This window comes from Scatophagus argus, chromosome 4 (genome assembly GCF_020382885.2).
Source record: "Scatophagus argus isolate fScaArg1 chromosome 4, fScaArg1.pri, whole genome shotgun sequence".
Taxonomy (NCBI): Eukaryota; Metazoa; Chordata; class Actinopteri; family Scatophagidae; genus Scatophagus; species Scatophagus argus.
Genome location: NC_058496.1, coordinates 6,809,670 through 6,827,305, shown reverse-complemented (window position 1 = coordinate 6,827,305; position 17,636 = coordinate 6,809,670). Strand labels below are relative to the sequence as shown.

Here is a 17,636-nt window from a genome sequence, read left to right as displayed (position 1 = left end):
GACGTGAGTCTGATTGCAGCACGTGCTGCTCTGCCGCGCGCCGTCAGCAGGTGGCGCGCGGACACAAAACGCAGCCGCAGTGTGTTTCCAGATAAATGGCTCAATTATCACCGCGGCACCCTCCTCTCCTGCCTCCTCTCTGACGCGACACGCCCCGGGTTGCTGCCTGTGTCAAAGCTTTTATTTTGGTAACAGCACATGGCACTGCCGCGAGCTCGTCCCAGTGATACCACTGCGCGCGCAGCCACAGGTGGTGTTCGTGCGTGCCACCTTAACGTCTGACACCGCAGAAGAGAGACGGAGAGACGCGGGAGCAGCAGCGCTTCATCTTTCCTACACAGACGGAGGAAACTCATAAAGAGGTTTTATTTTGCTCGCATTTTGGAGGCAGTTGTTGTTGTTTCAGGCCCGAGTTGTGCGTGCTGTGCGTGCGCTGCGTTGTTTTGTCGTGGAGCGCTCAGAGATTTGAGCAGGTGGAGAATTAAATCACGCTGCACTCACCTCGGTAAGTAAACAGAGCGTTTTTTTTTCTAGTCTAACTGGATTTGATTTGTCTTATATGATGCGGCTCACTTATTCTAACCAGAAGTGGTGGATTGAGGAGCACAGTCCCATTTTGCACCTTTTTTTCAGGTGTATTTTCTCTGTTTGTCTGCTATGTTACGCATAGTGGTGATTCATTATAGATTGGTTGCAGCTGTTAAAGCTTAAAGACGAGTATCTGTCCATAAAAAAGTGTGGGAACCTCCGAGAAATGCAGTGAAGAGTTACTAAATTATGATTGATGCCAAGTATGTGCGCAGTTAAAGTGTGCAGTACCCACATCAGAGCTGTTTGGGCTAATCATGCGTGATAGAAGTGGAAATTTCAAGTCAGTCGAAATGAGTAGAAGAAAAAAAAAGCCCACACAGAGCGGCAGTTATGTGCAGACCTTCCACCCCATCAGTGCATCTGAGCCCGTAAGAGCAGGAAGCTCTTCAGTGTGTGATTTGCGGCGGGGCTGCACCAGGTGCCACCTCAGGACACTTTAAGTATTTATGTCACATTAGTTCAGTTGGTGAAGCTGATATCTCCTCCCCTCCCACTTAAAGTGGCCTGTTGAAGGTGATGACTGAATTAGCAGGTCCACTGTGGTTTCAGGTTCAAGCCAGCTCTGCAGCACTGGGCTGCACTCTCCCTTACAGGTGTCCAGACATGGCTGTTCCTCCACCTCACTTAATCAAACATTCCTAAATTTAATGGATCTGGCTTGTAAGTTCAGCAGGTGGTGGAATATTTAAACAGTCATGGTGAAAGCTCATATTCCCAAACTCCCAGCCTGCTGTTTGTGTACCTTTGCCATTGTGATTGTGCCTTTCATGTGCTCTACTTTACCCTCCTCTCACTACATATTGTGTTGGTTTCCTGATTGCTTTAGCTTTCATTGAGAGAACACTGTGCTGTTGCTCAGATAGAACTGAAGCCTCCAGGGAACCAAAAACAGACAGCTGTAATTTTGGACAGAACAAAGGCAGTGGCTTTTCGAGAAAACAGGGCAAAGGCCAACTCGTTACCTTCTAATTCAGGGGAAGAATCTTCATGTTTGTGTTACATTTGCATTGAGGTTTGAACTAAAGAGGAACTGTTTATTCTTGGAGTGGTATTGCTAAATATGGCTGCGTTTTGGATTTTATGTAGTTCAGGTAGCTTTTCTGTGTGATGAACATGTGCACGGCTGTGCAGGAAGTCAGTGCTGCATGATAAACATGGTGGTTTTCAGTTTTAGCTGAGACTGAGGCGGATGTCTCTGATTATTCTCACTTTCACACAGCTTCAAACTTTGCAGAAACGGTTTCTGTGGCACAAGATGTCTGAAAAATTGCCAAGGGGGGGAAAAAAAAGGCTGTTGCATCAGTGCGTCAAGTGTGCTTGCGAATGGACTGATGTACATCGTGCAGCAGTTTGAAGAGCGTGCACGAAATGAACAAAGTGGTGTGTCCTCTGTGAGGAGGGCCTAACGGTGCATGCAGACGTTGTGGTGGTGTGAGCTGATTGCTGAGCAGCCATGTGGAATCTGTTCACTGTGAACAGCAGTAACAAGATCTCCAGATAATGATGACGATGATGATGCAGAAGGAGATAAGTGGAGCCAGCACCACCACAGTGTCTTTGTCTTGTTCACAGTAAATACAATCCATTCCACTGTAGCGCTGCTGCAAAGTAGTGATGGGGTTATCTTAGAAATTGCATTTTTGCACTGCAGTAGAGAAGATTCTTGCGTTACAACAAGAAACCCCATAGGAGTTTTTTTTCCTGTCATTTCTGTGGGTTACTCCCCTTTCCTCAGTGAAAGGGGAGTAACCCACAGAAATAACAGGTACGGCTCCATCTTTAATTACTCTGATGACACACACATGCAATTAAGGTATACATATGCTGTGTATATATGATACAAAAGCTTATCAACCACCACCCTTTTTGACATCATCACTGTTGTTGTTTGATATTTTCTCATCTCCCTAGTGACTGCAGCTGTATCTGACCAAATGGGTGTGATTTGGCGAATACCTAGAATGTTATTTCACTCTGATCAGTCCAGGGAGAGGCTTGCTATTGCATTCTTTTCCTTTTTATTCAGTGGGTGTGTGTGTGTCCAGGTAGGTGCCAACCTGTCAGGGTGCAGCTGACACACAGGGCAGAGTCAACAGTAGACTGCATCACTGATGAAGGCTGTGGAAAGTTCACACTGGTGTATGGCCACCAGACGCGAGCCTTGACAAGTGTGATTCATAAGAAGGCTATTCCCCGGCAGCCACAGCGGCTCTTCTTCATCAAAGCTCAGTCAGAGCTTTCATTTGAATGCACTGCGTCTGCTATGTTCATCAGTTTGCTTATTCTTTCGGTGTTAGCTTGTTGGAGGGCCAGCGCTTGTTCATTTCAAAGCAGTGGATTTTGGCCCAGAGTTGAAGAAAAACAGTCTCAGTTAAGAACTCTGGTGATTCAGGGAGGAGGTGAAGAGTTGATTTAGGTGGCCCGGCTTTGGCTGCCAGACATTTTATTGTGCAGAGGTTTAGTCAGCTATCTGTTTAGTTGATCTAATGCTGTACTGTTTTCATAAATATTTGATTTGCACTACAGTGCATATGGAATCATGTTTTCCCTCAGTGTTTCATTCCTTGGAATAAATGAGGTGTTAATTCTCAGGATTAGTTCTGTTAAACATGAAGATGGTAATGGTTTCCTGTGATGCACATAATTATTGGTTGCCCATTTCACTCTGCATGTTGGAGGCCAAATTTTCTTTCTGTCCAATGCGTTTTTTTCCCCCGCTTTTCAATATTAAAGCTCCAGTGATTTGGGTTTAGTGGCATCTAGCAGTGAGGTTTCACACTGCGACCAACTGAACACCCCTCATTATTTGGATCGTCTGTGATCTGACGCCATTTTGACGGGGATTAGTTGAGTAAACCTCAGTGTTCCTAGTGAAGGTTTTGTTCCATTCAGGTCAAAAGTTATTAGGTTGCTGCTGTTTTGCACATTGGCCCAATGAAAAGGTTCTGTTGGACTAAAGGAAATGGAGCGTTTAATGAATTTCATTAATTAAACATGTGTTCGCCTGCTTTTTCATGTCAATATGGCCGCCGTGACAAAAGGTCTGTTGGAGGATGTGGTTTGTATGATGTGCAAGGCTTCTCACTCCTTCTGTAGATGTACAAGGCTCATTCTAAGGTAACGAAAACACAACGATTTTTAGTTTATACACGAAAGAAAACATAATTATGAATATTATATTCAGCTTCTGCCCCTAAATCCTCCACACCGCACCTTTTTAAGTACTGATGTCACTGAGAACATGACTACTGGTTCCCATAGTCGTGTTGTGGTGACATGCTAATCATAGTTAATGACTCATCAGGGGTGAGTCATCATAATTTTTGCCACACTCCAGTAAATTACACACAAGGTTTCAGACTTGTTTTCGCAGGTTTCGCTCATTCACCCCAAACTGCCTATTACTTCACGTTATGGTAAACATGCCAAATTGAAGATTGCACATCCGTTAGGTGTTATTGTGTGTCTACGAGCCTCAGCCTAAATGACACTTAGGCTCACCGCCCCTGACCACCATGGAGGTATACAGAAGCTCGTAGTGGGTTTCTGTTCCCTTTTTCTCTTTACACCTGGATCATATACAGCAGGCACAATATTTGTGACAGAAGTAGTTCTGCTGCACACTAACCAAGAATATTTGACAAACTGCTTCATCTTTATTCATTGGATCAAAGAATTGCATTAAATGTCCATTGTGATATCAGTTGCTCATCTTTTAGAGAATAGAAAAAATGTATTTTGATGCAATGATGGAGAAAAAGATTTGTTATTGCATCTGAAACCCTTGAGGCCCTCTGCATGTTGGAGCAACATGTCTTCAATTCAGCACTGGGAAAAGACCTGTTCTTCCCGTTCACAACTCCACTTTTGCCTTTAGGGACAATCTCTCATGGACGTGACAAGTGCCGAAAGGCCTTCAACATACAGAGCATAAGCATGACGGGCTTAAACTTACCCCAGAGAGTGAAAGATTTCCCTTAAGTACAGTCTGAGCCAAGTGATATCTGAGCTTATTCCACTGTTGTTTACCTCCTCAGCATCTCATCAGTCCTGCCACCAGAAAGTGTGGCCATTAATGGAGAAACATATAGATTTCTGGGTCCTTGACAAAAAATATTTGGATTTTACATCATTCAGTCTCAACGTTTAGCAGCTCTTTAAGGTAGGGTGGGGAGGAGGAAAGTGTCCACTGCTCACCTGGTGGTAATGTTTTGTTCAGTCAGCGATCAGTTTGTTAAATATGTTCTTTATGAGTTTATAAGTTTGTTAAAATGTCAGAAAATTCTGAAAAACTGCTCACAGTTTCAAAGTTCAAGTTTTGTGTGTTTAGTCTGATCAACAATTCAAAACTGGAAGTGTTTTGATTCTATATTTTTTCCCTTCCTCATACTGCTATAGATACCTAAAGTATGCGTATCAGCTGATACCGAGTACTGTAGCATCATATTGAAGCATCAGTCCCATTTCTAATAAATAAATTATGCGGTATTGGATTGATGCATAGACTCATATACACACTGATACCCACGCCATCGTTGAAGGCATTTCCAGTACTGAACAGAACAGCCCTGTTCAAAATATGGTGGTCTGGTCTTTATACAGTGACAGTTTTCCTAACGTTAGTTTTAAATAAATTGGAATATTCGGCCTTGCTTACAGTATTGTGATTTATTCCTATATACAGTATTGAATTGTGACCACCTGTATCTTATCACCAGATTCAGATGCAGGATTTACTGCAGTGCTGCTCAGTTAGACTGCATTAGCTTTAGCTTTCCTGACCTAATGTGTGAGCCAATGGAAAAACCAGTCCTGGAAATCTGGAAATTGTCGGTTTGCGGGAATGCAGGTAAGTCATAAACTGGTCCATTGTGTTAGTCGGAAGTGAGAGTATTTCACTTCACCGACAGTACAGGTTCTCCCCGTGCTGACCTCCTGAGCGGCTGCTGAACTGCGAGCCATACAAATGACTTCATGACTAGAATTCTTCTCATTGTGTTGGGCTTGTTGGTTTGTAATGGCAAATTGACGTGGCAGCAAAAGCAGCGAGATGCCACCAGAACAGAATTCACCTTTTATGTGTGGTGGCATCTGCCCAGCAGCACTTTTGTGCGACAGTGAGGTTTCATCAAAGTGTGTTCAGCATGTTGTTTTACGCGAGCAGCAGTGCAGTCTTAAAAGCTCATCAGTGGCCAATTAAGCACAGCCTGTGAGTGTGTTGTTCTTCTTCTCCGCTGTTTGTCTGCCCTGCTGCATTCCTTCGCCATCCTTTCACTTTGACAGCATCTACTGCTGGTGTTTTTATGATGCCAGTGGTGAAAGTTTACGCAGAGAATTAGCAGGGTGCTCAGCTGATAATGGGCACTCCTTAGGAGATGCTGCAGAAGCTCTTGGAATTAACTGACATCCCCAAAGGCTGGGAAACTTTGAGGCGGCTGCTCCCCGTCATTATCGCAACTGCACTTATTTCTGGAGCCCACAGCAATTAAGAGACCCTAATGATGGTGAGCCCAGTAACCCTGCTAATTGTCCCAGACTGTTAATAACTAACTGGGTCTGCACTGCATGTCCTCAAACACTTGTGGAATGTGTGGCCTATGAAATGGGCCAGTGTTGGGAGGGATTTAGGGGAGCAGCGTGGCTGATGTCCTAGATCTACTCTACGGAGATTTTCAGACGTTCTCATAAAAAATAAACTGATCTGTATTATGCAACATTTGTAATGTCACTTCATCTATAGAGTCCGAGTATGATTAGAAGAGATTAGATTTACATTCCACCCTTGCCCACTCTGCAATCCCTTTAGATGATCTTGACCAGTTTGAACTTCCTTAGGTGTGATGGGAAATCTTGGAAGTGAGATAATCAGAAATTAACCTGTGATTAACTGATATGTTACAGCTTGTATTCAGCATGGTAAGGCTGTAATTACTTGACACTAAAACACTTATCAGATCTGCTAAAAGCATAAAAACCCCTGTAGGACTTGGCTTCTCTCTTAACTAAAGAAATTTAAAAAAAATAAACATTAGCAGTGATTTAGGCCTGTCATAACCTTTGTTGGATGATATATTGTCCCAGAAATAACTATGATAAACAAGGTTATTGTCATTAGCATAATAATACAAGTACACCCTTTTGGAGAACAATGAACTTTGAAATCTTCAGAATATTCAGACACTGGAATTGGAATATAAAATATCTTAAACAAGACCCTGCTGTTTATTTTTGGCTTCTTGTTGGCTAAGATGTTATTGACATTTGTAAACGTGTGACGTAAAGATAAGATGAGTGCAGTAAGTTGAGAATGTAATTATTGTGGAAGGCCTGCAATTGTCATGATGAAAAGGATAAATATAATACCAAAAAGTCCTAATTAAAGTGCAGTTTGTCTTGTTGTTCTGTAAAGAGGAACAGCGAAATTGTTGTTCTGCGCTGCAAGACCAAACTTTTTCTGTGTTGACAGTTAAGCAACCCATGATGTAAAACTGTTTTGGCTGTTGACATTTTTCAACAGAACTGGTCTATACTTAAAGTAGCTCATGTCATTGTCTACTCGTGTCTACTTGTTACGCTAACATCTTCAGTTAAAATAAATGCACATTTTCTCAGCGAGGAGTTTCAGATGCTGCAGCTGTGTGTGTGTATGTGTGTGTGTGTGCGTGTTTGGATTGTGCAGGTGTTGATGTGTTTATGAAGCGGTAGGTGCTCATCCCATCATCATGACGAGCTCTGTGTCTCCACATGCAGTCATACAGAAAACAAGCTTCATGTACAACCGTGAGCAGAGTCTGTGTAAAGTGGCGGTTCAGCATCGCAGGTTGTGAACATCAGCAGAGCTATTTTAATGCTTTAGTTTTGGCCTGGTAATGTTTTGGAAGATGGTGTAAATGTGTTCAGTTTGTATTTAAAGGGCTTTTATGTATTGCCAACATCAGTGTCATGTTGTGTAACCCATCGGATTACTCTATCTATCGTCCTCGTCACGATGTTTGTGTCGGCAGCGTTCACACAAGCATGCAGATATTTTGTCAGAGTCGAGGAAGACGAAGAGCCAATACTCATCACCATGTCAAACAGAGATAATGTCGCTTTTAGTGTTTACTCATATGAGTCTTTGTTTTTGTACGTGTACACAAGATGAGCTCACGCAGAAGGTTTCACAGCCTGCTGGAGAAAATCGACAGCACACGCCACGCTGTCATCGCCAGTTTTATTTCTGCAACGTGTAATATTTTGAAAGCTCAGTCATCGCCGTTGATTAAAGATACACATCTGGGAAATGAGTTGCTTGTCTATCGTGTCATCTTGCTGTGTAGTTTTGTGATGGATAAGCATTATTAATGAAAGGCTCAACAGAATCTTGAGCCTTATCATACAACATGATTCTCAGTGCTGTCTGCTGCCAACCTCGAACTGTTCAGATCGTGATTAATCCCATATGGTAGAGAAGCAAAGATGCAAAAAAGACCACAACAGACTTTGTGGAAAGCAAAATCTGTACGTTTTCGTGCAAACCGCATTTGTACAAATTAGACTTTTTACTCTTTAAACATACCTTAAAGGGCTGCCGTGCTACATGTCACATATCATGCTACACCACTGTATACTGTGGACACATACATTAAACACAGTGGTCCCAGTGAAACAGCGAAACGTTTAGCTCCTCGTATGTTGTGCTTGCACGACGCTTTGTTTGTGTTTGTTTGGTCTTGAAAGAGCATTTGGATTTAATGAAAGTCTTTGGTTTTGCCGTGCACTTTAGCGATGTTGGTCATGTGTCTTTGGTTTCAGATTCCTCTCATTCCTGTTTGATGTGGTTATGCAATCCGTGTCAAGGGGACTAAGGCCAGTGGAAGTGAGATGTTGTTGGAGATGAAAGGCCTCTTATGCAAATGTTTTCGGAAACGTGTCTCTATCACTCAGACGTGCATGTTTATGCCCCACACGTCAATCAGTCCCATGTTCACTGTGTTGTGTTTGTCTCTACAGGGTTTTGACAACAGTGTGTGCTGAGTTGATCATCAAATGGTGCTGACGGTGAACCTTACCGGCCCTTCACCATGGGGCTTCAGAATATTCGGAGGAAGGGACTTCAAGAAGGCCATAACCGTATCAAAGGTACTCGTCAACAGCTGACGTGTTGCTGAGCCTCGTCACACTTTATCAAATCACAGCCTCTGTTGTTTTTTCTTTTTTCTTTTTTTTTTGTGAAAGCACAGTCTGTAATGGCATGCAAAGTCAACATCCTCCTCACTACGACTCCTTTCTTGTCTTTGTTTATGTTCACAGACTGTTGCCTACCTATTTCCTTGACTACTGAAGCCATTAGAATAGAATGGAAGTAGATTACATTAGAAGGAAACCACTGATTACAGTTACAGTGGAAGTTGAGGTGGGAGGTGACGGGTTCCTGGTCGCAGTAGTGCAGTGTGTGAGCGCGGGTTTATGTTTCTGTCCTAATGTGCGTGCATTACCACGTGCATCAGTAAATTTGTACTTCAGCACGTGCATGTTGTTTTGACTGACCATATTTTCCCAGTCACTGTTGAGGGAAAGGGAAGATAGAACAGGAGAGGCGTAAGCAGGCGGGCACACAGTGAACACCAGCCGGAAACTTAGACTCAGACTCAGACCTCTGTATGCCAGATGCACCCAGTTCTGCCTGCGCATGTCCTGGTCCCACATCACTACGTGGAAACTTCCCCAGTAGCTCTTCAGACCGTAAAGAATAAATTATGGCAAATCCGTGGCAGGGTACTGGTGCTTGACACAGACCTTGACTTCAAAGGCATTTGTTTGCCCCCTCTTGACAACTTACTTAGAAAAACAGGTCTTCTCATGAGTAATGGGCTTCAAATCAGATTTTATTACTGCTGTCCGATAAACAACACCAGCATGTTTGCTCATCTCAAATATCAAATGGTTCTCTGAAGTGACATGAGCTCCTGCTGAGGGAGAAACTTGAGTGAAAGCCCAGTTTGAGAAATAGCAATTGTCTCATCCACACAAGCCCCCCCAACACAGTTAAGCAGCCATAGGAGTTGGATCATCCGAGGTGGTTTGCACTTGGCAAAGAGACAACGTGGATGCCCTCTTTTATTCCTGTTGGCTTGAAATATAGCCTAACCCCGATTCACTTGGGCACAGACCCTGGAAAAGAACCCCCGACTGCTCTTGGTTTATGTGAAACCAGGCGTGTCGTGATCAGAAAAGGCACGTACTATTGTGGGTCACCACAGCAACGCTTAATTGCCTCTCGAGTGGGCCCACAGACATGGCACCTCTGCCCTGGTGCTTGGCTAAACTGACAAACAGCCTGTTGACTGGCAATCTCTTTGCATCCACTTTTTTCATCTGGAAATGTAAGAATGAGACTTTGACCCCCTCTGATTGGCTCTTTATTTTTGCGTTTTTTGTTTTATTGCCTCTCTCTGTTGTTAATTGTGAGGCGAGCACTGTTTGTAGCAAATCTCATTTCTTTCTCAACTATAAGCAGTCGCAGCATGAACCTTCACATTTTGCCTCTTCTTTTGCTAAGCCTGTGTGTTTGGGTGTGATTGCCAGCAACACAAGGCCAAGCTGAAAGTGGTGGCTCAGACTTTATGTTTTGGCCCATTAGTGTGGAATTCCCTCTGATGTGCTATAGCATTGGCTTTGACATGCAGTGAGGCTGGCTGCAAAGGTCAGGCCCAGTCAAACCATCAAGTAGTGTCACACTAATGACTTCTCCCCAAGGGTGTTATGAATCTGTCCGCTGTTGACCGGCACTGCCTCATTCATGTGTGTGAAACACTGTGGCGTCTGTTGGTGTTTACTTTCAGTGTTATGAGTTGTACAGAGAGACACTTAAGATTAAGAGTGTGGCAAAAATGTGAAGCAGCTCAGTCAGCACTTTTTCTCATTTACCTTTTTGTTGATGCTGAATGTCAGCAACTGACAAATTGTTCACAAGATCCAGAGCTGTCTATGCTTGCCAGACAGATAACATATAAATGTTTTGTTCAGAGCAGGACCTGGGGCCAATTGGACCTAAGTGGCTCATTTTTCTCTTCAACAGGTCAACGGGGGCAGCAAGGCAGAGCGGGCAGACCTTCAACCTGGCGACATTATCTTGGAGATCAACGGGGAAAACACGGCCGACATGCTGAACGTGGAGGCCCAGAACAAGATCAAGAACTCCAAGACCCAGCTGCAGCTGGTGGTGGAGAGGTACGCTGGCATGCAAATCTGTTACAGAGACAAACAATCCCTCTACCACGATGCTGTATATGTCCGATTTCTTAACATAAAGTACATACAATACAGTGCCATGCAAAGTTCCCCATACCAATATTGAATATGTCCCTAATTCTGCCAAGATGACATTTGCTCCAGCTTCCATCCTGTTTTACACCGTTTTTTTAACTTCATCATGCAAGCACTGTATAAACAAAACAAGTGATTATAATCAGGGGAAATGCCAGCATGTACGGTATGAGAGCCACACAGTTCCCCTCCCTGGTCCCTCTTAATAAAACCTTGTTTTGTGATTTGTCAGAAGACAGCGAGTTGGCTACTAAGAAGGTTTTCCTTTGAGCCCAAACTGCTCTTGGCTCAAAGTTCCACCCCAAAAATTCCCATGTCTTGTTACTGTTGCCCCGTCTCGTCTCTCCCTCTTTTTTTTTTTTTTTTTGAAGTCTTTCTCTTTTATTACACACACACACACACACACACACACACAGACGCACATGCACTTTCACATAACTTCCTCCTTGGATGTCCCATGTCCATGTGAGTGAATTTTTCCCTGCTGACCTCATGTCTCCCACCAAGCCAGAAACAACACCATTACTCCTTGCTTGCCCGGGACAATGCCACTGTGTAGTTCTACCATGTCTTTAATCCCACTGTGTAAACGTTCAGTGGTTTTCAGACTTTTATGTACCTCACAGGCTCCTGCCTCAGTGCCTCTCATCAAGTACATTACCTATTTGAATTACATTCAAACAAGCTCTCGAGAAGTTTGTAACTGAGCAGCACATCTGCAATGTTTAATTTGCTTTGCTTAGTTGAGAGAGCTGCGTTTTTTTCCAGCTCAACATCTGGCTCGCAGTTTATTCTCATCAAACCAGCAGTGATGTGGGCACTGGCCGTCATCTCACAGATGGTGTTGCCCACTAGAAGAAGCTGGCATCAACCCATCCTAGCAGAAGAGTATTTTCCTTTAGGCGTTGTCTGCTGTTTACGGAGGCAACGGTTTATTGTTGGTGCATTCAACGACATCTTGATCCCAGACTTTGCTAACTGGGTTTATTTTTACATGACAAAGCAACCGCGCCATCACTGTCTTGTCATTGACCCTTAAAGCTTTTCAGTCAGGCTTTGTTCCCAGCTTCTTGTTTAGACTTCATTGTTCATTGATGCCTTGGGGATGATGTCACATTTGCCATTCTGTGATCCTTAGCCATCAGAACAACGAATTGGTGTTGCTTTACCACACGGCTGTACTGGTACAGTAAATTAGAGTTTTTAAGTGTTAAGTGTAGCATAGAGCCAAAAACTATATGGTACCAAAGGTTGGTGTCAAATATCTGGTCTTATTTGAAGTTTTGTTAACATATTTTTGATCAGAAAGTTCCTGAAATAAAAAAAAAATATATATATATATAGGTGGATGTTAAAAACGTAGTGGCTCACCTCATCCTCAGTACTGGTCACAGCTTGACAGAGAGAATACATTTGCTTTGGATTTGAATCCCCTTGAAGTGTAGTTAATGTTTTTGGTATTCTTACAATGCACACATTTGAAGAATCTGCCTCAGGCAGGTTCGCTCCACGTCCCCTCGATGATAGTTGACAGTAAGTGTCAGCAAAGTGTTTCAGGTGCTGATTTACGCCAGTTTCGCATCCCTGTGGAATAAAGTCTCAGCACTTTCACCAGAAGCAAATTCTTCTTCTGCAAATGAGAACACTTATAGACCAAACTCACACTGATCTGATCACTGACCAGAAATAAATCTTGCTGACTAAAGCCCACGACTTCCTCTGGTGTTTTGATGCCGAAAGTGGAAAGTTTAAAACAGAAGGTGAGAATGTTCCCAGTTCAAAGCGAAGCAAGTTTTTCAGGCCTGCCACATTAATAACTCCCCTATGGGAGGAAATGTCTTGCGGCAGCTGTATCAGTTTTTGTCTTCTTGCTGTCTCTCTCTTTTAAACAGTATGTGGAGCCCAGGCCACGAGAGGTGTGTTTCTGGGTGATTTACCACAGGCATCCAGGCCTTACTGTGTGCCTCATTACCCCTGGCTCAACCAAAAGCCAGTCAGCCTCTCGCCCTGCAGCCAGGGGGGCACTGTGTGTTTGCATTGGCGCATATACTGCCCATATTTTCCCCTCCACATTCAATGATAGAATTGCTTACAGAATGTGTTTTGTATTTAAGAAAGTTAAACAAAAGTGACTGTTTGGAAAGAAGAGATCCATCGGGAGAATATTTTCAAAAGGGAGATTGCAGTACTCGTCTTTTGCTGTAATCTCTGAGATTCATGGAAGCAAACCAATGAATGCTTGCCAGCACATTAGCAGAAGGGGTGTCTAAAAATAAAGTTCATTCAGACTTATGACCCTTAGAAAATTGATTATTTTTCCCTCAGCATTTTTCTTGCAAGTTCCCAAACATATTACAAACTTTTCCAAAATGTCATTTAGACCAGTTTTAAATACTTTCTTATTGATTTAACATTAACTTGAGTACTGCCTTGTTTTGTTTTTTTTTTTTAATTCACCACTGATGTAAAATGGTTTTTATCCCATCAGCCGCACAGATGTTGTATGAAACTTTGCGCTGTGAGACACTGTCAGTGTTGACAGTCCGTTGATCTCTGTGGTTTTCTGTCTTTCAAGACCTGAACCCCCCAGCCCTGGACAGACCAACGGCATCAGCACTCCTGAGCAGCTCACCGGACGCTTCCAGGTCAGTGCTGCAGCTCCACAAGAGCTTTAATCTGTCGACAGTTTGTCTCGTTTGCTTACCAGAACTGTTTTCTTGGTGTCTTTTTGATTCATGGTATTACTCATAAGTGCCTGTTTTATTTGGATGATGCATTGTTTGGACTGCTTCATTTTTACTGATGCGTGCATGTGTTTATTACACATCTGCTTAGCTTATTTATATTATAGTGATTTATTTTTGGGCCTGTGTTTTATTGAAATTGAGAGTCCCAAAGCACCATCTGCAGTACATGGTGAATACAAAATCTGTAGATGTGTTTAGGGATACAACATTTAATTCTCTGTACTTGTTTCACCAGCATTATTCCCATACCAATCACTGTGTTGGAAATGTTCCTGATATGACCAAAAATGCTCGACTAATCTGTGATTACACAACTCTATGCAATGATCCAATAACACAAATTTTATTAGTCCTGAAATTGGACAAGTAGCCAAAATCCATAAAGGCAAGCAACTTGTCTAACTACAAGCACTTCAGCAAGCAGGTGTTGGATCAAGATTTGGCATTGGCCAACAGGCAAGTTCAGGTATCATGGAGGAAAAAAATGCTATCTCAGCAACTGACAGGTGTCCAGCATGCTTCTCAATCAAGCCTTTAACTGCTTCCATGGAATAACATGTTTTGTAGGAGGCAGTGATAGTGAGTCGAGATGAGAATCAAAACTACAGAGAATACACCATCTCCAGCCCTGCTTCGCTCTCCCCTGGACCTTATTCACCAGATCCTCCTGCCAGCCCCGACGGCAAGAGGGAGAGGCTGACACCGACCACCAACAGGAGGTAGCTCTCTTGACCGGATCTGCTGTACTGGAAATAATGTAATGCTGTTCAATTACAATGTTGAACAACAACATGCAGATCAGATATGGCTGTTATTGCACATATGATAGAAATGACCCTAACTGGCTGCAGTTGATGAGAAGATCAGAAAGTGGTTCCAGCATTTGGAGTTGTTGGCCAGATGCTGAACCCTCCCTTCAGCTTGTCTGCTCCTTCATTGTAAATGCTTACCAGTGCTTACCAATGGTGCAACAAAAGCATAAGATTATACTTCTGAAGTCACACGCATGCGATCTGGTTACTTTAAATTACAGTTTGAACAGTGAGATTTAAAAGAAATTCTTTCAGCATGAGCAAGGTCTAAGATAAAGTCTCGGGACATTTTAGAGCTCCACATTTCAGATATACAAGTGGGTCTTTTTCAGAAACCCTGCTATTCACTGCTTAAATAGGCTTACATCTGGACAAAAGGTTGCAACAAGTGCTCTCTTGACTCCACAACAGGCCCAGAGTCAATAGGTATGGGAATAACAGACAGAAAGTGGAGCCGTGGGATTGTACTATAGTAACAAAGGATATGCACAGGATATCACATTCCACCGATTGCATTCACTTAAACAAAAGGCAGAATGTGGAACGTTCACCACGATCTTTTTGAGCGTGGGCGTTTGTCGGCTCTCCTGGACAACTTTTTACAGGTCACAGTTTAAAACTCTAAATTTTCTCCATCATCTAAACGGATGAAGCTTCCTGTCCTACATGTACTTGATTTCTAACTTTTAGATTTCTAACCATTAATAAAATCCCTAGCGTTCTTATATTGTTCAGTCTCAATCATCATAAACCTGTCATTTAGTGTATGTAATTTTACATTACAATGTTGATGTATGTGTACAACCCACCCCAAAATTGTACCTCTTGGGTCTCTGTTGTTTTTGTTACAGTGTCCAGCTGCGCTCTTGGTCTCCAGAGGAGAGGAGTTACAGGCTGTCCAGGCCCCTGTCTCAGGTCGGTTGCTGTTGTTTGTTTAAAACAGCCAATTTCTCCATTTATTCCTTTGTAAATTTTCAGCTTTTTGAGATATGCTGTCAAGAGTCATTTGTTTGTTCAATAACTGTCCACCCTGCTAAAGAAAAGCAGCTGAATTCCAAATATAATTAGATGGGATTTGTTCTTAGTGAGCGTGAAATTACGGTCTCCACCAACCAGAGACAAGAGAGAGGAGTTTGTTGTCCCTCTCTTTGTCTCTGTACCAAGAATAACTTTGCTGCTTTGCTTTTGATGATTTCCTGGGTATCGTTACACATGCATAGGTTTGAGATTAAGAAATAGTACAACATATTAAAAAAATTAAAACATGCAAATGTTTGATAAAGTAAAGACAAAGTTCATTCATTCATACTGCAGTTTGCTTGATCGGTACAACAATAGGATTTATATGAGGATCTATGTGACATAGTTATTCTGACTTGTCCTGATCACTGTCCTGATCTGTAAGATTAACATATCATAATTCTTTCCTCTTGAATTGCTACTGATGCTGTAGAAGACCACTACTAAAGGTTTGTGGACTGTACTGTATGTGGACTCCGCAGTAAAGTGGATCCAGAGAGGGGCTGACATTTTTATAGTAGGGAGTGTCTAAACTTCAAAGGTCAGTCTTTGAAAATATCTGACATTAAGCTGAACAGCCGTCTGGAGCTGTTTCATTCAGAGGCTGCTCCACGGAAAAAAATGATTACTTTTCATCAAAACAATGGCCTTAACCTTTACTGTCTGAATGGAGCCTCATTAGTCTCAGTTAGAGGTAAAACATGGAAAGTGAGTAAAATACAGACTTGGGGTTATCATGAGACTGCAGCTAAACTATGCCGTGCTTATTTCCCATTCCTGCAACGAATCCAAGAATGGGACTCGGGCGTCTGGAAAGACTTCAGTGAGTTAAAGAGAGAAAATGTTGTGGGAAAGTTCATCATGAGCTATTCCAGCTATGCCTACATGCTTAGTCTCAAGCACGGGTCCCACTGAAGATAGAACATGTGTGATGACAGAACAGGAAAAAACATTCAAGACCTTTTGTAATGGCACAAAGAATTCCAGTCATTTTTATAACTCTGGACGTAAAGTTAGACAAATATGCAGAGGTTTGAACTTCAAAACATTCAAGCGTTCCTTCTGAGAGGCCGCTGGCTGAGAAGGTCCTTTTTCTTTTTGAGAACTTCTCTTCAAGTTTGCGATTCTTTGTGTTTTTTCCATGTTAAATGGGATTCAGATGTACCGTCACTCGCAGCGGTGTCCAGCTTTAAGACTGGTGGCTTACGTCAGTGTAATTTTCTTTCACACAGGGGGAAATAAGAGCCAGTTTAGCCATGATGTAACTGCCATCCAAGTGGCTCTTTTTAGGATGCTGTCTTGACTTTTTGTGCACATATTTGACCAGTCTTTATCAAAATAAAATGCCAGTCAGTCAGTCAGTCATGACCGCTTTGAAATCTGGTAAGAGCAAAATATAGTCTTTCGGAATGCAAGACCAGAATCCTTCCTTCTAACTAATTTGATGCGACTGCAAAGCCACATGGCATGTCGTCTCCTTCCAAATAGTTTTAAGGCAGGGAGGATGTGAAGGGTGTCTCTGTGTGCAGACATGAATCAGCTCTCTGACCGGTGCGCTGTTTCAGGCATATTCAACTGACATGAGTGCGATATATGATGTTCATTTGGGCGACTGACACCTCAGGCAGACAGTAGGCTGGACTAGAGATGATAAAGCTGTCTGGTGTCAACCCTTTTGTGAAGGTTGGAGATTCGGTTTTACACATGAAGATCAGTTTGTCACAGAGAGGACCGCTGATGTTTTCAGGGTTATTTTGAATTGAGGGTCTTCAATTTCAGTTAGACGTTTGTGTTACAAACTTGGGGTTTGAGTTTGGTAGACATAAGTGCTGACATTAACATGGACACCAGGTTGCATTTTGGGAAGTATAGGATTGTGTTTTTGATGCTTGTCCCATGCTGGGGACTAAAATCCAGGATATCTCATCCTGTGCTGCTTCAATTCCTACCTTCTTCAATTTTGCCTCTTCTGAATCCCCAACCTAATGACAGTGCAGTGCTAAACTGTTGCTTCAATGTAACTTAAGTGTCTTGGAAGCCTATTGATTGAAACACAATTCGACAGTTGCGCCTCACTTTGGATGCACTGGGTGCTCAAATTGGATTTTAAAATGTCTTTTGGCGTGACTTGCAACATGATACACAAGGATGGCATTAA

General features: G+C 42.7%; 1 protein-coding gene across 1 annotated transcript in view; it reads left to right on the top strand.

Moving 5' to 3' along the window:
• Positions 1 to 15: 15 nt before the first annotated feature.
• The window catches only part of pdlim2 (PDZ and LIM domain 2 (mystique)), a 35,307-nt gene continuing 17,686 nt past the window's right edge, over positions 16 to 17,636 (top strand). Inside the window, exons 1-6 of the mRNA XM_046387195.1 lie at positions 16 to 505; positions 8,584 to 8,712; positions 10,652 to 10,803; positions 13,475 to 13,544; positions 14,214 to 14,365; positions 15,310 to 15,373. Coding sequence (XP_046243151.1) covers positions 8,620 to 8,712; positions 10,652 to 10,803; positions 13,475 to 13,544; positions 14,214 to 14,365; positions 15,310 to 15,373 — 531 coding nt within the window. The 5' untranslated portion in view covers positions 16 to 505; positions 8,584 to 8,619. The remainder of the gene's footprint in view (positions 506 to 8,583; positions 8,713 to 10,651; positions 10,804 to 13,474; positions 13,545 to 14,213; positions 14,366 to 15,309; positions 15,374 to 17,636) is intronic.